Source organism: Plectropomus leopardus, chromosome 13, assembly GCF_026936395.1.
Source record: "Plectropomus leopardus strain MGB_pleo_1.0 chromosome 13, ASM2693639v1, whole genome shotgun sequence".
Classification (NCBI taxonomy): Eukaryota; Metazoa; Chordata; class Actinopteri; order Perciformes; family Serranidae; genus Plectropomus; species Plectropomus leopardus.
Window position 1 is genome coordinate 1,541,951 of NC_142188.1, and position 25,041 is coordinate 1,566,991.

Genomic DNA, 25,041 nt, shown 5'->3' on the forward strand with positions numbered 1-25,041 from the left:
AAAACTGAGAGATACAGTGAAATTAACCAAAGATTTGACCAAACTGACCAAAGACCTCTGCAGCTTGTTGTCTCATTTCCACTAGTAGACCTAAAACTTCTGAAGCTAGTCTTAAGACCTGTACAAGTAGTCCCCAGAACTCTTCAATAAGTCCCCAGACCTCCACAGCTAGAACTCACAACTCTCCACAAAGTTCCCAAAACCCTGCTGCTAGTCCCTAACCCTCTACAAATAAAGTCCAGAACTCTGCAACAAGTCCCAGACCTCTTCAGCTAATCCAAAAACCTCTTCAAGTACACTGCAGAACTTTGCAAATATTCACCAAATCTCTGCAACTATCTCAATACCTCTGCAGTTAATCCACAGACCTCCACAACTCGTCCTCACACATCTCCCGGCGTTGTTCTAACCAACTGTAACTTGTCCTCTTTCCTCTCCAATGAGTCCCAAGACCTGTTCAACTGGTCCCAGGATGTCAGAAACTAGTTTTCAGATCTCTGCAGCTCATCCCCACTCCTGTCAGTAATTCCCACATAGCTGCAACTAGTCCCAATATCTCTCCATGTAGTTCCTAGAATTCAGTAAGTCGTTGTAAGAACTCTGAAGCTACTTCTTCCACCTTTCCAGGTCGCCCCAAAACCTCTTTAAGACATTCCAACCTCTGCAGCTAGTCCCTGGAGCTCTTGAACAAGTCTCAAGATCTCTGAAACTAGTCGCAAGACCTCTGGAGGGAATTCTCAGCCCATTGCAGCTAGTCCTCACACCTGTCCCAGTAGTCCCTAAATCTCTGCAGCTCATTCCCTTAACTTCCTTAACTCTCCAAGGAATCCAAATACCTCTGCAACTAGTTCTTTGACCTATCCAAGCAGACATGAGAACTCTGCAACTAAAACCCAAGACCTCTGCAAATAGTCCTCACAACTCTCTAAATAGTCTGTGAATCTCTCCTGCTAGCAGCAAAACCTTGCCAAGTCATCCGAAGACCTCTGCCAGTTATTCCCAAATCTCTGCAGCTAGTCCCAAAACACCTCCATGTCATCCCCAGAACTCTGCAAGTACCCTGAAAACCTACTCAAGTTGTTTCTAAAACTTTGCAGGTAGTTCCAAGACCTTTTAAAGTTGTCCCAGACCTCTGCAACCAGTCCTAACCTCTCCCAAAAAGTCACAAAACCTCTGTCGCTAGTTCCCAGACCTCGCTCAGTTGACCCAAGAAGTGTTCAACTAATCCAAAGTCTTCTGCAACAAGTCTGCACAACTCCCCAAGTAGTCCCCAAACCTCTGCAGCTGGTCCCAAGACCTGTACTTGCCTCTGCAAGTAGTCCTAAAACCACTGCAGCTAGTCCCCAGACCTATATAAGTTGTCCACAAACATCTGCAACTAATTTCCTGAACGTTACAGCTATTCTCAAGACCTTTACAGCTCGTTCCTGGTCGTCTGCAGGTCACCAGTCATCAGAGACTGTACAGTAGGCGGCAGCAGGTGCTGTGTACAGTTAATGATTTACACACAAGAACACACTTACAGACCATTTACATGCAGTTACAGATGTTGTTTCTGTCATGTGTTGATCAGAAAGAAAACCAGATGTAAACAACACTGAAAATGATGGACGACCAATTCTGTATCTTTGTAAATGAAAGTCCATCTGTTCCTGTCAACAGTTTTATGTTCTTACTCTGGGTCATCAGGACGGCGTCCATCTTTGAAGTCAATCAGACGAACCAGAGACCAATCACTCTTCATGGACACACAGCTGGGTACAGGAGACTTTTCTCTCTGCTGCTGAAAACTGACAGAAACAGTGAAGTTTACTGATCACAAAGTATTTCTACCTCTGGTTTCACTGATTTCATGTGAAAGTAAAACTTTTTATGTTTTATTGCCATTAAAGGACCCTGATGTCCTCTGAGGACAGGGACGCATTTTCATTTATTTCATGTCTTTGACCTGATGATCTTGTTCCAACACGCTAGGATACGTTGTTAGTAAAATAAGTCAGCGTTGACTTTAGGACACAAACAGCAGTCTCCTGGGTAAAAGTCCCGTGTTTGTATGAGCCGCCCACCACCCTGAAGGTGTTTCTCTGATATTTGAACAACTTTACGTGTGCTTTGTCACGTGTTCTACTCGCTGACTTCCTCTTCTGCTCCTGCTGTGACTCCTACAGCCACTGGAGGGCGCCGCCTTACATTAATGTCAGCTGTAATAAGCTGCTGGCACAGTCCACCTGTGCGGTTGTGTTTTCAGTGAGAGCGGGCTGTAATGTTCTCTGTACTCATTCGACATTTCATTTCAGCTTACTGTGCAGCAGAGACGTCTCGTCCTTTCAGATCCATGCCTCGATCATGTGACCGCTCAGTTTTGGGGGTCTCACGGCTGGCTTCAGGTCCTGGTCCGGGTCCAGGTTGTCGGGTGTCTGGGCTCTGAGGGGTCCTGGTTCCCAGAGAGGAAGACCAGCAGGGAGAGAAATTCAGTTTTTAATCTTCAGCCTCAGGAGCTGCTGAGAAACTCTCAGCTATCAACAGGAAAAGGACCAACACAGCAAAGTTTCACTGAACGTAGTGAAGAAAATGTGTGTGAGCGCCGAACAGCTGAAGATTATGTGGAAACAAGATGGAATTATGTGTCACGAGGAAAAGTCAACACTCGACGTCTTCATGCAGAGCTGCGATTTCAGCTCACGCTGTCTCCACATTACGTCTGAAACGTCCGTCAACACCGAAGACGGACGACTTCCCAACCGGGAATTCAAATTTTGGATTTTGCGAGGTGATATTTCTCAGTGGGACGCTTATGAAGATTTGAAGACATCTCTAGGATTTGAGGACATTTCTGGGATTTTAAAACATTTAAAAGGATTTTATAACATTTCTAGGATCTGATGTTTTTCAGTAGTATTTCTCATATTAAAGGACGTTTTCTAAGATTTTAAGACATCTCGAGGATTCTAGGAAACATTTCTCATATTTTCGGACATTTCTGGGATTTTAAGACATTTGAACTAAAGAATATCTCTTAGATTTAAGTATGTTTCCAGGACTTTTAGCACATTCATAGGATTTTACGACACTTCTAAGATTTAAGGACATTTCTCAGATTTTTGCAAATTTCTCACATTTTAGGAAGTTTCCTGGATTTTAGGACATTTTTTCTTTATTGTGGGACATTCAGAGGATTTGATGATATTTCTCAATAGGACGTTGAGCATTTTAGGATGTTCCTCAGATTGAAGGATGTCTTGAAGAGATTTCTCATATTTTAGGACATTTTTTAGATTTGAGGACATTTCCAGGATTTTAGGACATTTGGACATAAGAACATTTGTCAGATTTAAAGATGTTTCTAGGACATTTTTTGGTCAACAAGCTCTGTGTTGATGCTGTTTTATGCTCTCTGGCACCTTCTGGACACTAAAAGGACAAAAACAGTTCCCAGTGTGAGTCCCAGATTTGTCCCGCGGGCCGCAGGTTGAGCATCAGTGATGTGGAGGTTTGTTGTGAGTGAGTGTGGAGGTGAGAGAGCAGAGAAACAGGAAACAGAGAGTTCATCAACATGTTGAAGGTGAAACTGAATCAAATGAGACGTCAAGTGTTGAGTGAGATACCTTTTCATGCTGGAGATCACCTGCAGCGTCCTGGTGGAGACACACAGAGACATAGACAGAGACAGAGAGACAGAGACAGAGAGACAGACGTGTCCATCATGTAAAGCATCTGCTGTCAGATTAGTTCAGTATCGATCAGAGAAAAGTTGGTAAATGTATAAAAACAGAATATTTTCTGATAGTAAAAAGAAAAATGTATGAGGAAAAGAAATCAGATCATCTCTGAGATTCAAGAGGTAAAGATACAAAAAAAAATTAATATTCTCTGACATTTAAGTGGTAAATGTACAAGAAAAATCCTGGAAATTCTCAGATATTCTCTGAAATAAAATTGGTAAATCAAGGAGACAACAGTTATTATTCCCTGAGAATGACGTGGTAAATTTATGAGAAAAAAAAAAAAATTATATATATATATATATCATATATGAGAGATATATTAGATATATATCATCTCCTCTAATGAATGGTTTAATTAAAAAGAAAAAGAAAAAAAAATCTAAGATTAAAGTGGTAAATTTATGAGAAAAATATCAAATATTCTCTGAGATTTAAGAGCAAAAGTTTCATGCACACAAACTTGAATTTTAAGCATTAGATGAAATAAAATTTAGTTTCAATTTTACAATATTTTTTTGTAGTATTTACCACTTTAATGTCTCAATGTTAAAGTTTTTTCTTGTAAATTCTCAGAAAATATTCTTTTTTCCCTCATAAATGTACCACTTTGGTGTCAGATCATATTTCCCTAAATGTAGCTCCTGATGAATAGCTGTGATGTATTTTGGATGTTTCTGTGTTTGTCTTGGTGAGTCGGGGGTTAAAGTCAGAGTATCAGAGCTCTCTGTGACTGAGCTGCTCCACAAACCTGCAGCTTCAGGCAGAGAAACAGGAGCCATGAAGGAGGTCATCAGCTGTCTCTGTTAACCCTTTCTGCTTCACACTCTGAGCGCGTTCACGGAGAACCGGTCACCGCCGACTGCTCCCAGCACGCGCTCACGTGCGCCACAGCAGCGTAAACGGAGCCTGGCCGTCAAATGACGCAGCGTGCGTTTTAAGCGCGCTCCCGACGCACCGAGCAGGAAGCGCCTGAGTGCGCGCGCCCACATCTGTTGATCGCCACCATAGACTGAATATGAAGATTTATGTTTATATGATTATATCGATATATTTATATGTGATTTATTTCTTTATAAACTGTCTGATTCACACTGACATGCGCGTGCTGGGACCTCACTTGAAAAACAGCTTTCTATGCGCGTGCGTGGGCCCCGACTTTAGTTTGGGAGTTTCCAGAGAGTCAAAAAGTGCGGAGTGACGCTCCTTACCTGCTCCTCTCTGCTCCTCTCTGCTCCTCCGTTAGTGTCGTGGGGAAAGAAGTCAAAGCTTCAGACGGAGACGACAAACTGCGACACGACGAGTCAAAAGTGAAAGTAACATGCAGGCCGGAAGAGGAGGAGCAGAGCTGATCCTCCTCTCTGCACCGTGAAAAAAAAAAAGAAAAGCTCAACTATTTTCAACACTAGTTTTTTTTCGGTCGGGATACTCAGTCCGGACTAAATGTCTGTCATATGCATAAACAACATGATCAAAACATGAGGAGTGAAAAGTAAAGCCCCCCAAGGGTTAAATTCTATATAAATTACAATAATAATATGATATATAACTGACATCTCTGTCTGTCTAATCTTTAATCTTGAAAACATAAATATGAAAATGAAACAGAACCGATTTTTACTTTGATCGTGTGGTTTTTGGTCAAATTCAACAAAGTTTTTAAAACATTATTTTCTTCATTAGTTGTATAATTACATTGTTCACATGTATTTCTGTGTGTGTGTGTGTGTGTGTGTGTGTGTGTGTGTTTGTGTGTCAAGTCAAGTCAGTTTTATTTATAGAGCCCATTATCACAAAGGTTTGCCTCAGAGGGCTTTACAGTGTACGACATCCCTCTGCCCTCAGACCCTCACATCACCCGAGGAAAAACTCCCGAAAAACAAACCCTGAGTGGGGGGGGACAGGTAGAGCGGTAGAGGATGATGAGGGATCCCTCTTCAGGACGGACAGACGAGCAACAGATGTCGTAAGTAACAAATGAAATACAATCATGACAAAAAAGGAAAGAGAAAGAGAGAGGAGGAGAGAGGGGGAGAGAGGGAGGAGAGAGGAGGAGAGAGGGGGAGAGAGGAGGAGAGAGGGGGAACCAGCGCAACCAGGACCAGACCACGATCAGGGCGAGCGGGGGGCACAGTATCAGTACAGCCACAGCACGAGCACAACCAAAGGCAGGATCACAGCATCAGCACAGCTATCACCGCGGTCAGGCACAGTCAAGGTTACGGCCAGGATCCAGGAAACTAGGAAACAAGGGAGCAGGAACGCTCCCGAGAGGCAGCAGGATTAGCGTAGTGCAGTTCAACAGACCCAGGCTCTGTGATCGCGAGCCCCAGGCAGTGACAGTACCACATGGCTATCACAGAGCTAAGCTAAGCTTGCACATGGCAATGCAGTTAACAGACATGCATGATTTCTGATGGCAGCATTGAGAGAAGGAAAGGAGCTCAGCGTATCAGAGGAAGTCCCCCGGCAGGTTAAACCTATGTCAGCCTAACTATGGGCTGGACCAGGCAGCCTGAGCCAGCCCTAATTATAAGCTTTATCAAAGAGGAAGGTCTTAAGTCTGCCCTTAAAAGTTGAAACGGTGTCTGCCTCCCTGACCGAAAATGGAAGATGGTTCCATAGGAGAGGAGCGTGGTAGCTGAAGGCTCTGGTTCCTAACCTACTTTTGGAAATTTTGGGAACAACAAGTAACCCTGCGTTTTCAGAGCGCAGTGATCTTGAGGGTTGGTAAGGAACTATGAGCTGTGACAGATAAGACGGAGCCTGAACATTTAGAGCTTTGTAAGTAAGGAGGAGGATTTTAAATTCAATCCTGGATTTCACAGGGAGCCAGTGCAGAGAAGCTGAAACAGGAGAAATATGGTCCCTTTTCTTGGTTCCCGTTAAAACACGAGCAGCAGCGTTCTGCACCAGTTGGAGAGACCTAAGAGATTTGTTGGGGCAACCAAATAATAGGGAATTACAGTAATCCAGCCTAGAGGTGACAAATGCATGTACTCATTTTTCAGCATCTGTTTGGGATAGGATATGTCTAATTTTTATGGTTACGCAAGTGAAAGAAAGCCGTCCTTGAAGTTTGTTTTATATGGGAGGCAAAGGATAAATCCTGGTCAAATAAAACTCCGAGGTTCCTTACAGTTGTGCTAGAGGCCAAGGTAATGCCATCTGGAGAAATTACATTGTTGGAAAAGGAGCTTCTGAGGTGTTTTGGGCCAAGAACAATAACTTCAGTTTTGTCTAAATTCAACATCAGGAAATTACGGCTCATCCAGGCTTTTACATCCTTAAGACATGTTTGAAGTCTAGATAGCTGATCAGTTTCATCTGGTTTCATAGATAGATATAATTGCGTATCATCTGCATAACAATGGAAATTTAAGGAATGTTTTCTAATTATGTTGCCTAGAGGAAGCATATATAAAGTGAAAAGGATTGGTCCAAGCACCGAACCTTGTGGCACTCCAAAGCAGACCTTTGTATGTGCGGAGGGTTGATCATTGATGTGAACAAATTGGGAACGATCTGATAAGTATGACTTAAACCAGGCTAGTGACGTTCCTTTAAGGCCAATTGAGGTTTCAAGTCTGTGCAGTAAAATTTGATGGTCAATGGTGTCAAATGCAGCACTGAGATCTAATAGGATTAAAACAGAGACCAGACCCGTGTCAGAGGCGATAAATAAGTCGTTATTAATTTTTACTAGTGCCGTCTCTGTGCTATGATGAACTCTAAAGCCTGACTGAAAGTCCTCGAATAAATTGTTGTCTCGGAGAAAGTCACAGAGCTGATGAGCAACCACTCTCTCAAGGATTTTAGAAATAAAGGGGAGATTAGATATCGGTCTATAGTTAGCTAAAATCTCAGGATGGAGAGTGGGCTTCTTTAGAAGAGGTTTAATGACAGCTACTTTAAAAGACTGGGGTACATCGCCTGTCAATAAAGACGCGTTGATTATATCTAATAAAAAGTTGTCTAATAAAGGCAAAACTTCCTTAAGGAGCTTAGTTGGGTTGGGGTCTAGCAGGCATGTTGATGGCTTAGATGCAGAAACCAAAGTATAGAGTTGATGAAGGTCAATGGGGGAGAAATGGTCTAGATAAATTTCGGGCCTTGCTGCCATATTCAGGCTATCTGAGTCCAGGGTCAGGTCAGTTGAGGGTAAGAGGTGATGGATTTTATCTCGAATAGTTATGATTTTATCATTAAAGAAATTCATAAAGTCGTCACTGCTTAGGGCCGAAGGAATACAGGGCTCTATAGAGCTGAGACTCTGAGTCAACCTGGCTACAGTGTTGAAAAGAAACCTGGGATTGTTTTTGTTTTCCTCAATTAGTGATGAATAATAGTTTGCCCTGGCGTGGCGGAGGGCCTTCTTATACACTTTAAGACTGTCCAGCCAGACTAAACGGGACTCTTCCAGTTTGGTCGAACGCCAATGTCTTTCAAATTTTCGCGATGTTTGTTTCAATTTGCGAATCTGGAGGTTAAACCATGGAGTTAATTTTCTTTGTTTCATTATTTTCTTCTTGAAGGGTGCAACAGTGTCGAGAGCTGATCGCAGTGAGCCAGCAGCATTATCGATGAGACAGTCAATTTGGGAATGACTTAAGTTAGTAGTAGTGTGCTCAGGAGTTGTAAGACATGGTAATGATGTCAAAGCAGAGGGAATTAGTTTCTTAAATTTAGCCACTACTGAATCAGATAGACATCTAGAAGAGTAGCTCTTACTGAGAGGCTTGTAGTCAAGTAATAAAAAATTAAAAGTTATCAAATAATGGTCTGACAGAGCAGGAATCTCAGGAAAGACTAATAAATCTGCAATATCTATGCCGTATGCAAGGACTAGATCGAGGGTGTGATTGTAGCGGTGGGTGGGTTTATGTACACACTGACTGAAGCCTATTGAATCCAAAAGTGTGGAGAAAGCAGAACTAAGGCTGTCACTATTAACATCCATGTGAATGTTAAAATCACCTACGATAATAATTTTGTCTGATTTGAGCACTAAACTTGATATAAGCTCAGAGAACTCAGATAGAAATTCAGAGTATGGGCCGGGGGCGCGGTACACTATAACAAACAGAATCGGCTGTAGAGTTTTCCAGGATGGGTGAGAAAGACTAAGAAAAAGGCTTTCAAATGAATTATAGTTTAACTTGGTAACGCACAAATGTCCAAAAACAGCATAAAATTACATGTTGAAAAAGATGACCGAAAAAGCTACACTATAGTATTGCCTTTTTTTTTGAAAAATGTCAAAATTTAAAATACCTTAAAAACAATTGGACTCCACCTATAATAGCGTGCCAAGACAAAGAAAGTCGCAATAACAGCCAAAAACAGCATCAAATTGCATTTTCAAAAAAATGACCGAAAAAGCCATACTATAATATTACATCTTATATTTCATCTATTTGAAATGTCTTAATGAAAGAAAAAGTTTAATTAGTTCAAGGTAATGTACTGTTTTTTATTCCTGCATCTCCTCTGCTCTTGGACCGCCTTTCGTGTCATGCCTGTAAGAGCAGGCAACTGTTTGTAAATGCCTGAATTAAACTATCAGAAAGACAACTGCTGGCTCAGTGTTGTACTTAACAATAAACTTCCCAAAGTATGTTTCGAAAACGACCAGAAACACCATAATATTGCATGTTGAAAGAATGACCTAATAAGCCATGCTATAGTATTGCCTTTTTGGTGAAAAATGTCAAAATTTAAAATGTCTTAAAAACTCCACCTAAAACTGTGTGTAGACACATGCCATAGCAAAGAAAGTCACAAAAACTGCCAAAAACAACATGGAATTGTATATTGAAAAAAATGAAAGAAAAAGCCATACCATAGTTCTGTGAAAAAGTATTTGCCCCCTTACCAATTTCTTACTTTTTTTGCACCTTTGTCACTCTTAGCCATTTCAGATCAAGCAAACTCAAATACAAGTTTATAAGATAACTCACCAGTAATCACAAAATGCAGTTTTAAGTGCCGATTTTATTTATTAAGGGAAAAAAAGCCATCTGAACCTACATGGCCCATGTGAATAATTGCCCCCTACACCTCATAACTGGTTGAACCACCCTTAGCAGCAACAACTGCAGTCAAGCGTTTGCTAGAACTGGCAATGAGTCTTTCACATCGCTGTGGAGGAATTTTGGCCCACTCTTCTTTGCAGAATCGTTTTAATCAGCCACATTGGAGGGTTTCCGAGCATGAACCACCTTTTTAAGGTCATGCCACAGCATCTCAATTGGGTTCAGGTCTGGACATTGACGAGGCCACTCCAAAACCCTCATTCTGTTTTTTTAAGGCATTCAGAAGTGGACTTGCTGGTGTGCTTTGGATCATTGTCCTGCTGCAGAACCCAAGTGCGCTTCAGCTTGAGGTCACAAACTGATGGCCGGACATTTTCCTTCAGGATCTGTTGGTAGAGAGCAGAGTTCAAGGTTCCTTCAATCACAGCAAGTCCTCCAGGTCCTGAAGCAGCAAAGCAGCCCCAAACCATGACACAACCACCACCATGTTTCACTTTGGCATGATGTTCTTTTATCAAATGCTGTGTTCATTTTACGCCAGATGTAACGGGATGCACTCCTTCCAAAAAGTTCAACTTTTGTTTCATCAGTCCACAGAATATTTTCCCAAAAGCTTTGGGGATCATCAAGATGTTTTTTGGCAAAAGTGAGACGAGCCTTTATGTTCTGTTTTGTCAGCAGTGGCTTTCGCCTTAGAGCTCTGCCATAAATGCCATTTTTGCCTCGTCTCTTTCTTATGGTTGAGTCATGAACACTGACCTTTACTGAGGCAAGTGAGGCCTGCAGTAGTTTAGTTGTTCTGGGTTCCTTTGTGACCTTTTGGATCAGTCGTCGTTGTGCTCTTGAGGTAATTTTTGTAGGCCAGCCACCCCTGGGAAGGTTCACCACTGTACCATGCTTTCTCCATTTGTGGATAATGGCTCTCGCGTGGTTCACTGGAGTCCCAAAGATTCAGAAATGGCTTTGTAACCTTTTCCAGACTGAGACATGTCAATTTCTTTTCTTCTGATCTGCTCTGGAATTTCTTTGGATCGCGGCATGATGTCTCGGGTTCAACATGGCCTCCTTCACCCTGTCAGACAGGTTCTGTATTAGTGATCTCTTCATTTGAAAGGTCTGGCAGCAATCAGACCTGGGTGTGGCTATGAAATTAAACTCAGCTTTTCACAATAATATGATTAATCACAGTTACCTCATCATTTAACAAGGGGGGCAATTACTTTTTCACACAGGATCATGTAGGTTTGGATAGTATTTTTCTCTTAACAAAGAAAATCATCACAGAAAAACTGCATTTTATGTTTGTTTAATATTTAAATTTGTTTGATGATCTGAAATAGTTGAGTGTGACACACATGCAAAAAAGTAAGAAATCAGGAAGGGGCCAAATACTTTTTCACAGCACTGTGTATAATTGTCGTTTTTGTGAAAAATGTCAAAATTTTAAATGTCTTAAAAACACTTGGACTCCACCTTAAATAGCATGCAGACACACGCCATAGCAAAGAAAGCTGCAAAAACGGCCAAAAACAGCATAAATTTGCATGTTGAAAAAATGACCGAAAAAGTCAGACTATAGTATTGCCTTTTTTTTGTGAAAAATGTCAAAATTTTAAATGTCTTTAAAACACTTGGAATCCATATAAAATAGTGTGCCAAGACATGCCATGGCAAAGAAAGTTGCAGAAACGGCCAAGAACAGCATAAAATTGCAGATTGAAAAAATGACAGAAAAAGCCATACTACAGTATTTCATTTTCAGTGTTGGTGTCAAAATTTGAAATGTCTTAAAAACACTTAAAATCGAAACAAAATGGCGTGCTGATACATGCCATGGCAAAATATTTAGTAAACACTTGCAAAAATGTCCAAATACACAATAATATTGCATGTTGAAAAAGTGACCGAAAAAGCCTGACTATAGTATAAAGTTTTTAGTGAAAAATGTAAACATTTCTTCTGTCCAAAAAACACTTGGGAACCACCTAACATAGCTGGCCGAAACATGCCATGACAAAATATTTTGGAAAAAACGACCAAAAACACCATAATACTGCATGTTGAAAAATGACCGAAAAAGCCATGCTATCATGTGACGAAAAATATCAAAATTCAACCTTTCCAAAAAACAGCTGAAAAACACCTAAAATAGTGTGCAGAGACATGCCACGGCAAAGTTTGTTGCAAAAAGGGCCAAAAACACCATAAAAACACCAAAAACAACAACTGAAAATGCCGTACTATAGTACGGCGAAAAATGTCAAAATATGACATCTTCTCTTGTCTTTCTCTTCACCCTCCAAACTGCAGATTCAGATCCATGAACTGTCATCTGCAAATTTCTCTGACGACTGAAGTCGACATCACAGATGAGGATGACAGAGTACAGAGAACTCACCGAGAACTTTGTGGACTGGTGCAAGTGAAACCACCTCCAGATCAATGCGGGGAAAACCAAGGACCTGGTGCTGGATTTCCACAGGCGCAGACATGTCCTCCTCACTCCAGTGAACATCCAGGGAATGGACATTGAGATGGTGGAGTCTTACAAGTACCTGGGTGTTCACCTGAACAATAAACTGGACTGGTCTGATAACACCACTGCACTCTACAAGAAGGGCCAGTGCAGACTCTGCAGACCGCTCGGGAGACTGAGGTCCTTCGGGGTACACGGCTGCTCCTGAGGACGTTTTTTGACGCTGTCGTGGCATCGGCCATCTTCTATGGAGTGGTCTGCTGGGACAGCAGCATCACGACTGCAGACAGGAAAAGGCTTGACAGACTGATACGGAAGGCCAGGTCTGTCCTGGGAGGCCGGCTTGACCCCGTGCAGGTGGTGGGAGAAAGGAGGACGATCACCAAGCTGTCCTCCATGCCGGAGAACGACTCCCACCCCCTGCAGACTGTGACTGCACTGGAGAGCTCCTTCAGGGACAGACTGCTGCATCCAAAGTGTGTGAAGGAGCGACACCGCAGGTCCTTCCTTCCTGCTGCAGTCAGACTGAACAACCAGCACTGCTCCCAGTAGACCACACTCACACACTCACCAGCTGGACTACAAAAACGCAATTTCTCACAAGTGCAATTATCTGCTTGTGCAAACGGTGTACATATTTTCTTATGTATTTTTTTTCTAGACGGTTTTTGTTGGAATTTTATTTTATTTATGTTACTGTTTTTGTACCTTGTTTTTTTTTTTTAATTATCTACCATTTTAATATTTTAATATTTGTATTTATTTTTATACTATTGTATTATTCTTTTGCTGTTTATACTTCCTCGTACCTCACAGCTGCTGTAACGTTGTGAATTTCCCCACTGATGGATTATCTTATCTTACAGTATGGTGAAAAATGTCAAACTATGACATGTCCCAAAAAGAGCTGAAACTGCATAAAAAGTGTGCTGACACATGTTATGGCATAAAATCATGCTAAAACAGTAAAAAAAAATCATAAAGTGTAACACTTAGAGGATATGGAGAGCATTGCTTGGTTAAGATTTAGATGGATCAGAAGGTTCGGCTGCTGGAGCTCAGCGGAGTGTTTAAAAGAGACTTAAGAGGCAAGAACGTAAATGTAAAAATATACAGGCTTTAGTAGAAAAATAAAAACATGCTTCACAGTGCAACAGGTTGGTATTATAACCATAATATCACCAAAGGCCATTATAAGGTATCACATTGGCCAGTATTAATTCTATCTCGGAGGCACACTTTTCACCAGAATTTTGTGTGTCACCTCAAATTCAAGCTTTTCTGATCCAATCCACAGTTCACAATAACCAGAATAACCTTATATCACTTTATATTACAAACACCATTCACTTAAGGAGGATCTCTGATACATTAGCCACCAAAGAAACGTTACAGGGAACAAACAGGTAGTATGTCGGCTTGAGTCCACAGCGCAAAAAAAGTCACAAAAAAGTTAGTACAAGTCCAAAGATCCCGGGATGTCAAAAAAAAAAGGTAAGTATGGGGGATTCAGATGTCCATGGGCGAGGGTCAGTGTATGTGCGCCCGTGTTGAAGGGGGGTGTATGGGGCTGAGTGTGAGGGTATCTGCAGATACTGGTCCTACCACACCGCAGAGTGCAGAAAAACCTGTCCACTGACCACAGGATATCCTGGTCTCTCAAGATCCAGGTGGGAAGGCTCGCCATCTGTCTCACTGGACAGGTCCTTAGAAGAAACAAACCAACACAAAAAACCCAACCTGTCAACAGACAGGGTCCGAAAATATCAGGAGATACCACTTTAAACAGTCTGTCTGACCTGTTTTAACATCATGGAACCAAAACTAACAAACCTTATGAATTAAAATGATATGAAATACTGTAAATTCCTTTTATCTGCAGCCTAACTTTTTTTAGTGTAAATGCCCTTTAACAGTGCAAATTATAAATGTGATACTTTAGCTGCCATAATAAACAACTTTCTTCACAGGTGCAAAATAAGTTGATTCAATTCACTGCGCAGACCTTTAAATAAACCTTAAATCCAACAACACTGAGTAACTCAGACTACAATAAATCCTCCAGTAAAGTGCTGAGTATCAGGAAGCTCTCATAGAGGGGCATTCATTGTGCTCACCGGTCTCCGTGAGGGTTAAACACCGGAAACAAACATGCTGGCGTCCAGGAAGGCCACGGTGCTCCGGGTCCGTGCAGCAGGACACGAGGAAACCGTCGGAAATGTCCGCACTTTCAAACTAACGAGAGCAGACGAGACAGACTCAGTCAGAGCAGCAGCGAAAGATGGCGCGAACAGGTTAACAGGTACCCGGCAGCTACTGAGCTGAACGAACTCACCTGGAGCCGCTTTCACGAGCGACCACTCACGTGACACTTACGTCGTCTTCCGAAGACTCTGCCTCAGTCTTTCCTTCCGGTTTCTCCCGTTTCTCTGTCCGTTAATTCACGTTTGTCTAGAAGCTACGACGCAGCGCGAGCTGCCTCTCTGCAGGCACGAAACACCCAAACATGCTACCCACAAACCTGTGCAGGTGGGCGGAAACTACCTGCAGTAAGCGGCTCTTTGATTGGCTGAACTATCAAATGTCTCTGCAGTATCTATTGGATGGAAATAAGAAGAACAAAACAAAATTAAAAAATAAGAACAGATGTGGCACGTTTTCTTGAGTAGGATTTCTAAGGCATAGTAATTTGTAGTTTGTACCTTGTTTCCTTTTGCTTTTTAACCAAATATACTCTATTACATTTTAAAGGTGACAATAGCATGTCCAAAAAACAAACGGAAATGCCATACTATAGTAGGCGAAAAATGTCAAAATATGACATGTCCCAAAAAAAGCTGAAAAACGCATAAAATACAGTGCAGAAACATCTCACAGCATAGGATTTTGCAGCCAAACACACCATAATATAGCATGTAAATAAAACGAGGAAAAAGGCTATACAACATTATCACGAAATATAGAGGTCCGGAGCTCCGCCTCCAGCTGAGTCACACAGGTGAGCCGCTTCCTGGAAGGACCCGGAGCTCCGCCTCCAGCTGAGTCACACAGGTGAGCCGCTTCCTGGAAGGACCCGGAGCTCCGCCTCCAGCTGAGTCACACAGGTGAGCTGCTTCCTGGAAGGACCCGGAGCTCCGCCTCCAGCTGAGTCACACAGGTGAGCCGCTTCCTGGAAGGACCCGGAGCTCCGCCTCCAGCTGAGTCACACAGGTGAGCCGCTTCCTTTTTTCCAGTTTTTGTTGCACTTTGTCCTGAGCTGATAAATCCTGCAGCAGCATGTGGGATTTTACAGCCATCAGGTCAACATGGAGGGACCTTCCCAGCCAGCAATGTTTGCCTCTGAAAACGTTCTGACAATGTTACAGTGCAACCAATGTTTTAGTTATGTTTTCAGCAGCAAGTTGATGTTTTTTTAAAGTTCAGGTAACATTCTCTATTCACATTAAAAATCGTTATAAAATGTTTTAATATTCACATATCACTTTATCACATTTTCATTATAAATGTGTGCTCTCAGTCCTCAGTAACATTTTCTGAATGTTGCTTTGGAAACGTTCTCTCTTTGTTCTCGTGTAACATTGTGGGAACGTTTTTGAAAAGAACATTTTCGGATCTGTCACTTTTCAACATCACCAAAACATCCTCTGAACGCTGCAGCTCAAACGTCTTCATTGAACCTCACAGGAACATTATCTGAAACGACAAACACCCATAAAACGTTCTTTGAACGTTACATTAAAATGTTTTCTTTAAAACATTATTACAACTTGTAGTCAGTGTTGTGGGAACGTTCCCTGCCAGCTGGGTTGCCTGCTGTAGTTTTTCTGGTTAAAGTTTCTTCCTGCCTCACGTGAGAATTTGGATTTTACAAACTGGAGCTGGAACACGCTTTATTCAAGACAACACAACTTTATTTACAATCAAGCAGAGACAAAATCAACATTTCATTTGTATCTGGACAAACATGTGATGGCAGAAATATTTAAAGTGGGAATGATTCATGTTTTCAGAGATTCACAGACACACAGACTTTATATGAAAGAGATCAAATGACTCAACATGGAAATGAACCACAGTTTCATTTCTGACGTGTTTTCTGCTGTATTTGTGGGAAACTATATATTTATAACCTCCAGCTGTTGTATGATAATATGTATATAATCATTGTGTTGTGTTTTTATTCACACAGCGTCCAAACTCTGATGGTTTTAGGGTTTTTCTTCTGAAGAGGATCAAAGTCTATAGGAGAGTTTACACACTGATGCTTCTTCAGGACCTTCATGAGTCCATCATCTGTCCTCTAGCGCCTCCCTCAGGTCAAACTCACATCCTACACACAGTCTGGGACCTCCCATCAGCTGTGATCCTCAACACACTGAACTCTGTGATCACTGACAGGAGGAGACTGTCTGTCCTCCAGAGGACACAGAGACACTGAGGAACCAGGAGGCCAGGACCAGAGCCCAAAGCCAGGACAAAGAGGTTCAGTGAATGTGGTGCTGAAGGTGTGGAGGTGGATCAGAGAGTCAGAGGAGACTCTGAAGAAGGACAGAGAGCCAGCAGGACAGTCCACATACACTGCTACTCTACCAGAGACAGAGGAGGAGGAGGAGGAGTAGAAGGGGGAGGAGGAGGAGGAGGAGGAGGAGGAGGAGGAGGAGGAGGAGGTGATGGGTGTTACTCTGTTATTGTGCCAGACAGAGTAACCACGATCAGAGCAGATCAGAGTCCAGGACTGATCATTTCTTCCAAACTCACAGTCTCCACTGCGTCCTCTCCTGCTGATTCGTCTGTAACTCACTGATATATAAACTCTTCTTCTCCACTCGACCTCCCAGTAACAGCGACCAGTCAGACCAGTTCTACACAGCAGCTGAGGCCAGTAGTCAAATCTGTCTGGATGATCAGGATATGACTGATCCTTTGACACACGTGTCACCTCTCTGTTGTTTTTGGACAGTTTGAGTTTGTTGTTTACTGTGTTTGTGTCGACTGTGAGCTGACAGGAATCTGACGGAGAGAAGAAGACACAAAGTTATTGATTAGTTATCAGTTATTAATGGATCATGGCTGTGATGATGACATCAGAGCTGTGAATGAGTGATGTCACAGCGTGAAGAGTTAAAAACACGCTCACACGTCCTCAGATAAGATGCATTCAAGCAGAAGGAACGGCTTTAACAACACAATTATACTCTTCTGTTGTGATGAGGGAAACATCTCACAGATTACATCTCCACTCATTTTCAATGCTGTTAGCAGACTGGACAGGAAATGTCATCATACACGTGCTGCTCACATTTTTCAAAATAAAACTGTGAAGAAATAAAGTCTGCAGATGCTGAAAACTCTTGTTCTTTCTGTGGGCAGGCTGATCAAACTTTGATCCTTTGAGTTTTTCACTGTTTTATCACCATGAATTTTTGCTCTAATTTACGTTGTCGTGTTTTTATAACTGTAACATCACTTATGATTTTACCCTCAGAGATATAATTGACTATTATGATGATACAAGAAACAAATATTTGAATTATTTTGTTTATTTTAATTCAACACTTTCTTCTCTCTCACTCATAAATAACAAAAAAGCAACACATTTTTAGATTATTACAAAAACGTATTTGGTGAAACTCCTGATGTAATGTGAATACTGTATGTATTATCTTTATTACTGTCTGGGTTCTTTTATTAAATAACATTTTAAATATTTCATTGGTTTATAAACTGATATTACGTTTATTATTATTTATTATCTTCAGTGCAGAATGTCATTTTTTAGCTCTCATGAATGTTTGTGTTCTTGTTTGTCTGAATTATTTTGACCATTATTTTGTTAAATAAAACTTAAAAAAACTCATACTTCCTCAGAGTATTTGTTACAATTTATTTTGACATATTTTAAATAATTGTACCATGACTTACCCTCAAAAATATAATTTGCTATTTTATTGATTCAAGTAACAAATATTTAAATCATGTTGTTAATTTTTGCATTTTAAACGGGAACTTCTTTATTCACAAACATTTCTAGTTTCACGCTCCTCTTTCTATTTTTTTCTTGACTGATTTAAACACTTTCCTCTTTTACTCTTTTAAATAACAGAAAAGCAAATACATTTTTAGATTTGGTGAAACTCCTGATATGATATGAAGAAGTATTTTTATATATTTATTATTGATATCTGTGTCCATTTAATTGGTTTCTATCTTGATATTGTGATTATTTGTGATTATTTCTTATGTTGTGTGTACAATAGTCAGTCAGTCAGTGTTTCGTGCTCTCATGTATGTTTGTGTTCTTGTTTGTCTGACATGTTTTCTTCAGATTTCCTTAAATAAAGCTGCGATCGATAAAAAAACACACACTCACACTTCCTCAGACCTGGTCTCAACCATCGGACTCCAGCAGGCTCCGCCCTGAAAGGAGGAGGGGGGTCAGAGCAGCACTTCCTCTGTCACCATGGAAACATGGACATGACCTCACTCTCACACACACAGCTGTGTGTTTCTCTACGTGTTCATCACCTGTTATTCGTCAGCTGATGATCTTTGAGTTCAGCGTACCTGAGCAGGTGGAGTTTCAACACTTCACCATCACACACAGTCAGCCGATCGCTCGTCAATACACAAGTATTGATTGTTGGAGCTTTCAAAGCAGCTGTTTTGGTGCTGATGAGCGCCCTCTTGTGTTTGTGTAATAATGACCGTTGTCTGTCAGAAGTAAAGGAGGACGAGCCTCTGACGGAGGAGGTCGGGGTCCGCGGTTGGACGGACAAACTTTCACATCACGTCTCCTAGCAACAGTCAACACTGCTTTCTATTTTCTGTCCTTTAGAGCTGAAAATATTACAGTAATATTAGTACAGTCCTCTCTGTGCTGAGTCCCACTTATCAGCCAGGGGACAAACCCAAAACTCCCTCTAACCCTCAGGTCTCATTGTGGACATTTGTGTCCAAATGTCTCATTTCTCACTTTAGTTTTGTCCATCATTCTGGCTGTGTTGCTGCAGATGGCATGAGGTTTTTTAAGGAGGTTTATGTTCTCCATAAAACATGTTTCTGATGGCTCTATAATACACTGTGTACAAATGATGGGTTAAACCTTTAAATCAGCTTCAGTCCTGATCAACACGACCAAACATTTCAACATTTGGGGGATTTTAACCCTTTAAATGCCAGTTGGATTATACGATGTCCCTGGTTTATATGAAAAAACAAAAATATTAAGTTATTTTCCACATAATAAATGATGTGGGGCTGGATTATTGTTTTTTGCGCGTCCTGACTGCTGTTCCCTGACTGCTGTTCCCTGGCTGCTGTTCCCTGGCTGCTGTTCCCTGACTGCTGTTCCCTGGCTGCTGCTCCCTTGCTGCTGTTCCCTGACTGCTGTTCCCTTGCTGCTGTTCCCTGACTGCTGTTCCCTGGCTGCTGTTCCCTGACTGCTGTTCCCTGGCTGCTGTTCCCTGACTGCTGTTCCCTGACTGCTGTTCCCTGACTGCTGTTCCCTGGCTGCTGTTTCCTGACTGCTGTTCCCTGGCTGCTGTTCCCTGACTGCTGTTCCCTTGCTGCTGTTCCCTGACTGCTGTTCCCTGACTGCTGTTCCCTGGCTGCTGTTCCCTGACTGCTGTTCCCTTGCTGCTGTTCCCTGACTGCTGTTCCCTGGCTGCTGTTCCCTGACTGCTGTTCCCTGGCTGCTGTTCCCTGGCTGCTGTTCCCTGACTGCTTGTGTCTGTGCTGAGGCTCTGATGTGGGAACAAAGCGTTTGTTGATCAGCTGTGTCTGTTTGAGGTCAGCTTGGTGTGTCAGGGTCATCTGAGCCAGGCTGACAGTGGACCTCCTCTAACAGACTGAGTGTCTGTGGCTGCAGCAGGCCTCTTCATACCTGAGAGTGGCCAGTCTCCACCGGGGATCCTCCAGTCCAGCAGACAGACGCTTCAGTCCTGAGTCTCCTGGATGGTTGTAGCTCAGGTCCAGCTCTCTCAGATGGGAGGGGTTGGAGCTCAGAGCTGAGGCCAGAGCAGCACAGCCTTCCTCTGAGACCAGACAGCCCGACAGACTGCAAACACACAAAACAACACACAGGTCACATGATCTGAGGGTGCTGACTGCAGTACTGCCATACTGTCGCCTGCTGTGGAGTTACAGGAACATTAGGACTGATTTTTGACGTCTCACAACCAAACACCCACTACTGTCCATCAAGCATCTGACAACATTACTGTCAGCTCTTTGAGTCCTCTCTGGATCATCAGGATTTAAGAGGCCGTCAGTTAAACGTGGATGAATCCTGACCTGAGAGTCTCCAGAGGACAGTGAGGACTCTTCAGTCCAGCAGACAGCTGCTTCAGTCCTGAATCCTGCAGGTCGTTGTTACTCAGGTCCAGGTGTCTCAGACTGGAGGACTGGGAGCTGAGGACAGAGGACAGAGCTGCACAGCTTCTCTCTGAGAGCTTACAGACACTCAGCCTGAAGAGACAACAACCAACAAGAGGAGAAACATTTGAGTTAAAATGTGATCATCTTTGATTAATGAGTCTCGACTGAAGTCGAATAAAAAGAACCCAAATCTCAGTCAGCAGCTCTGCTCACAGTATAATAACAGAGCTGCATTTAACACTGAGTCCAGAACAACAACACTTTAAATCTGTTCAGTAAAACTGAAACATTAACTTCATCCAGACGGCAGCCAGCGAGGAGTCACTAAATCTGGAGATGAAGAGCATAATCTCCTCTCAGCACAGGTTAAAATCCTTACAGTTAATTATGATTCACTCAGGAAGAAAGAGGACATCCAAAAACCATGATATCATAATATAATGGTCTTCTCTGTGTCAGCTGGAGTTCATATCTGTGTGCTGCACAGCAGCTGGAGCTGAACTGAGAACATTCAAATCCTGTTAAACCTTCGACAGATTCAGAGACGCTGACACGAGAGAGGCTGTTTTAACTGCAGGAACCTTAAAGAAACACCTGAAATCATCCCAGATTATCTGTAACTGGCTCTGACCTCAGAGTCTCCAGAGGACAGTGAGGACTCTTCAGTCCAGCAGACAGCTGCTTCAGTCCTGAATCCTGCAGGTCGTTGTTACTCAGGTCCAGGTGTCTCAGACTGGAGGACTGGGAGCTGAGGACAGAGGACAGAGCTGCACAGCTTCTCTCTGAGAGCTTACAGCCGCTCAGCCTGAAGAGACATTGAAGAAAGTCATTAATGTGTCTGTCCTCTCAGAGACAGTCATGTATGAACAGCTGTTTGAATGAATTAAAGTCTCTCTGTACTCACAGAGCTTTGTTGGAGGCTTTGACCACTGGCAGCAGCCTCAGAAGAGCCTCCTCTGAAGCAGAGTATTTCTTCAGGTCAAACACGTCCAGATCTTCTTCTGATGACAGTAAGATGAAGACCAGAGCTGACCACTGAGCAGGAGACAGTTCATCTGTGGACAGACGTCCTGATCTCAGGGACTGTTGGATCTCCTCCACCAGAGAACGATCATTCAGTTCATTCAGACAGTGGAGCAGGTTGATGCTTCGCTCTGCAGAGAGATCCTCGTTAATCTTCCTCTTGATGTACTCAACTGTTTCCTGATTGGTCCGTGAGCTACTTCCTGTCTGTGTCAGCAGACCTCGTAGGTGTTTCTGATTGGTCTGCAGTGACAGACCCAGGAGGAAGCGCAGGAACAAGTCCAGGTGTCCATTTGGACTCTGTAAGGCCTTGTCCACAGCACTCTGGTAGAGACGTGTTGGTTCAGGTCTGTCTCCTAAGACTTTAGACCACCAGGATGTAGTTTGTTGTTCTTCCATCAGATTGACTCCAGAGTTGATGAAGGTCAGATGGACATGAAGAGCAGCCAGAAACTCCTGAACACTCAGATGGACGAAGCAGAAGACCTTGTCCTGGTACAGTCCTCTCTCCTCTTTAAAGACCTGTGTGAACACTCCTGAGTACACTGAGGCTGCTCTGATATCGATGCCACACTCTGTCAGGTCGGACTCGTAGAAGATCAGGTTTCCTTTCTGCAGCTGCTCAAAAGCCAGTTTTCCCAGAGACTCCATCATCTTCCTGCTCTCTGGACTCCAGTGTGGATCTGTCTCAGCTCCTCCGTCATACTTGACGTTCTTCAGTTTGGTCTGAACCACCAGGAAGTGGATGTACATCTCAGTCAGGGTCTCGGGCAGCTGTCCTCCCTCTCTGGTGTCCAACACGTCCTCCAGGACTGTAGCAGTGATCCAGCAGAAGGCTGGGATGTGGCACATGATGTGGAGGCTTCGGGAAGTCTTGATGTGGGAGATGATCCTGCCGGCCTGCTCCTCGTCTCTGAACCTCCTCCTGAAGTACTCCTCCTTCTGTGGGTCGGTGAACCCTCTGACCTCTGTCACCATGTCAACGCACTCAGGAGGGATCTGATTGGCTGCTGCAGGTCGTGTGGTTATCCAGAGGCGAGCGGAGGGAAGCAGTTTCCCCCTGATGAGGTTTGTCAGCAGCACATCCACTGAGGTGGACTCTGTGACGTCGGTCAGGATCTCGTTGTTGTGGAAGTCCAGAGGAAGTCGACACTCATCCAGACCGTCAAAGATGAAGACGACCTGGAAGTCTTCACACCTGCAGATTCCCGCTTCTTTGGTTTCAGTAAAGAAGTGATGAACAAGCTCCACCAAGCTGTACTTTTTCTCTTTCAGCACATTCAGCTCTCTGAACGTGAATGGAAACGTGAACCGGATGTCCCGGTTGGCTTTGTCTTCGGCCCAGTCCAGAGTGAACTTCTGTGTTAGGACCGTTTTCCCGATGCCAGCCACTCCCTTTGTCATCACTGTTCTGATCGGTTGGTCTCGTCCAGGTGAGCCTTTAAAGACGCGTCTTCTTGTCTGATGGTTGTTTCTGGTCTGACTGGTTTCCTGGATGCTGATTCAATCTGTCTGACCTCATGTTGATCATTGACCTCTGCAGTCCCTCCCTCTGTGATGTAGAGCTCTGTGTAGATCTGATTCAGGAGGGTCGGGGTTCCTGCTTTAGCGATCCCCTCAAACACACACTGGAACTTCTTCTTCAGGTTACGTTTTAGTTCACGCTGACAAACTGCAGAATGACTTCCTGAATGAAAAAACAACAAAGAAGATCAATAAGTCAAAGAGGACATTTCAACAGGTCATGTCCTCACAGACTGAGTACATGAATATATTTTGGTCCGTCTCTTGAGACGTCAGTAAACGTCCCATTGATCCATCATGTTAAATCTGTATAGAAATCCTCTTACGTCTCTGCAGACAGTCAGCCAGCTCCTCCTGCTTCATCCTCCTCAGGAAGTTCAGGGTGATCTTCAGAAACGCCTCTCTGCTGCTCCTCCTCTGCTCCTCGTCCTCCCTCTGACTCTCAGAGCATTCTGGGTAATCTGACGTCAGGACCTTCTGGATCTTCTTCAGCTCGTTCTTCACAAAAGTGACGATGTTGTCCTCCAGCTCCTGGAACAGATTATTAGATGAAGGACACAATCAGACATCAGATCCACGTTGGACACACTGACAGTCCACTGGTCTACAAAGTGCAGCACGGAGACGACTGTCAACACAACGGGTGGAGACGTCGTCGTTGGACATGAACAGACCGTAAATATGGAGTCCAGGTGTGTCTGATGCTGCCGGGCAGACTGACCACTGGGAACCTCTGAGCTCTGCTGGTCCACCCTGTGGAGGAACCATCAACAATCAGCTCACACTGAACCACCGACTGTAGAAGGTTTATGATTCTCAAACAAGCCGACAACACGGAGTTAAAAACACTGTGTTCAGTCATGATTGAAGATCAGATGTAAACAACACTGACAAGGATGGACGACTGATTCAGGATCTGTGTAACATCACGCCCATCTGTTTCATAAGTTTGAAGGTCTTACTCTGGGTCATCAGGACGGCGTCCATCTTTGAAGTCAATCAGACGATCCAGAGACCGATCACTCTTCATGGACACACAGCTGGGTACAGGAGACTTTTCTCTCTGCTGCTGAAAACTGACAGAAACAGTGACATTTATTGATCTCAAAGTATTTCTACCTCTGGTTTCACTGATTTCATGTGAAAGATTCAAGAGATAAATATACAAAAAAATAATTAATATTCTCTGACATTTAAGTGGAAAATGTATGAGAAAAATCCTAAAAATTCTCAGATATTCTCTGAAATAAAATTGGGAAATCAAGGAGAAAACAGTTATTATTCGCTGAGAATGACGTGGTAAATTTATGAGAAAAAATAAAATATTCTCTGACAGTAAAAATACAAATTTATGAAAAACAATCAATCTCTCAATCTCAACAATCATCTCCTGGAAGGGTTTAACCAACAACAAAAAAGAAAAAAAAATTGTTAATTAAAGTGGTAAATATGTGAGAAAAATATCAAATATTCTCTGAGATTTAAGACGTATGGAGGACTGAAACTGCCAAAGAAAAAAATAAAAAAATATATGTCACTGAAAAATGCCCCCAAAAATGCCCATTTTTAATTCATTTTCCTTTTCATTTTCCATTTTATTTACCAATTTATTAATTTTTTTTGGGGGGGGGGGGCAAAAAGCGGAAATTATACATAAATAAATGCATAAATAATTACACATATGTGCACTTGGCATCAGGACACCCTAGGCCGCAGTTCAATGATCGACTTTGACCTTGAACAGAGGGGCGGAGCTGTCAACCGATCACCACCTGGTGGTGAGTTGGCTCTGACGGTGGGGGAGGACACCGGTCAGACCTGGCAGACCCAAACACATTGTGAGGGTCTGCTGGGAACGTCTGGCAGAGTCTCCCGTCAGAAGGAG

The 25,041-nt window shown here is 42.8% G+C and overlaps 1 protein-coding gene, 3 long non-coding RNA genes and 1 pseudogene across 7 annotated transcripts; all 5 read right to left on the reverse strand.

The window, feature by feature from the left end:
• Nucleotides 1-109: 109 nt before the first annotated feature.
• Nucleotides 110-5,090, reverse strand: LOC148187615 (uncharacterized). Of its 2 annotated transcripts, XR_015778531.1 has the most exons (5): nt 4,934-5,078; nt 4,474-4,714; nt 3,606-3,635; nt 2,303-2,434; nt 110-1,790 (listed from the first exon to the last, which is right to left on the reverse strand). It is a non-coding gene; the product is annotated as an uncharacterized LOC148187615 (long non-coding RNA). The 2 variants fall into 2 exon arrangements; XR_015778532.1 differs by lacking the exon at nt 4,474-4,714 and having other exon boundaries at nt 4,934-5,090.
• Nucleotides 5,091-9,696: 4,606 nt separating this feature from the next.
• On the reverse strand, nt 9,697-13,144 carry LOC148187616 (uncharacterized). Its single transcript, XR_015778539.1, has 3 exons — nt 12,156-13,144; nt 10,517-10,829; nt 9,697-10,143 (listed from the first exon to the last, which is right to left on the reverse strand). It is a non-coding gene; the product is annotated as an uncharacterized LOC148187616 (long non-coding RNA).
• Nucleotides 13,145-13,787: 643 nt separating this feature from the next.
• On the reverse strand, nt 13,788-14,817 carry LOC148187617 (uncharacterized). Of its 2 annotated transcripts, none has more exons than XR_015778538.1 (3): nt 14,569-14,817; nt 14,351-14,468; nt 13,788-13,973 (listed from the first exon to the last, which is right to left on the reverse strand). It is a non-coding gene; the product is annotated as an uncharacterized LOC148187617 (long non-coding RNA). The 2 variants fall into 2 exon arrangements; XR_015778537.1 differs by having other exon boundaries at nt 13,788-13,939; nt 14,569-14,806.
• A 1,305-nt stretch (nt 14,818-16,122) lies between these two features.
• LOC148187618 (uncharacterized) lies at nt 16,123-21,426 on the reverse strand (annotated as a pseudogene). Its single transcript, XR_015778555.1, has 6 exons — nt 21,404-21,426; nt 21,241-21,357; nt 20,526-20,699; nt 20,116-20,289; nt 18,604-18,743; nt 16,123-17,243 (listed from the first exon to the last, which is right to left on the reverse strand). The product of XR_015778555.1 is annotated as an uncharacterized LOC148187618 (transcript).
• Nucleotides 21,427-21,509: 83 nt separating this feature from the next.
• On the reverse strand, nt 21,510-24,232 carry LOC148187619 (protein NLRC3-like). The gene is made up of 4 exons (XM_088086818.1): nt 24,119-24,232; nt 23,831-23,909; nt 23,483-23,687; nt 21,510-23,319 (listed from the first exon to the last, which is right to left on the reverse strand). Exon 4 carries the CDS (start codon nt 23,034-23,036, stop codon nt 21,510-21,512), a length of 1,527 nt encoding a protein of 508 aa, XP_087942944.1. The 5' UTR covers nt 23,037-23,319; nt 23,483-23,687; nt 23,831-23,909; nt 24,119-24,232.
• Between the last annotated feature and the right edge of the window lie 809 nt (nt 24,233-25,041).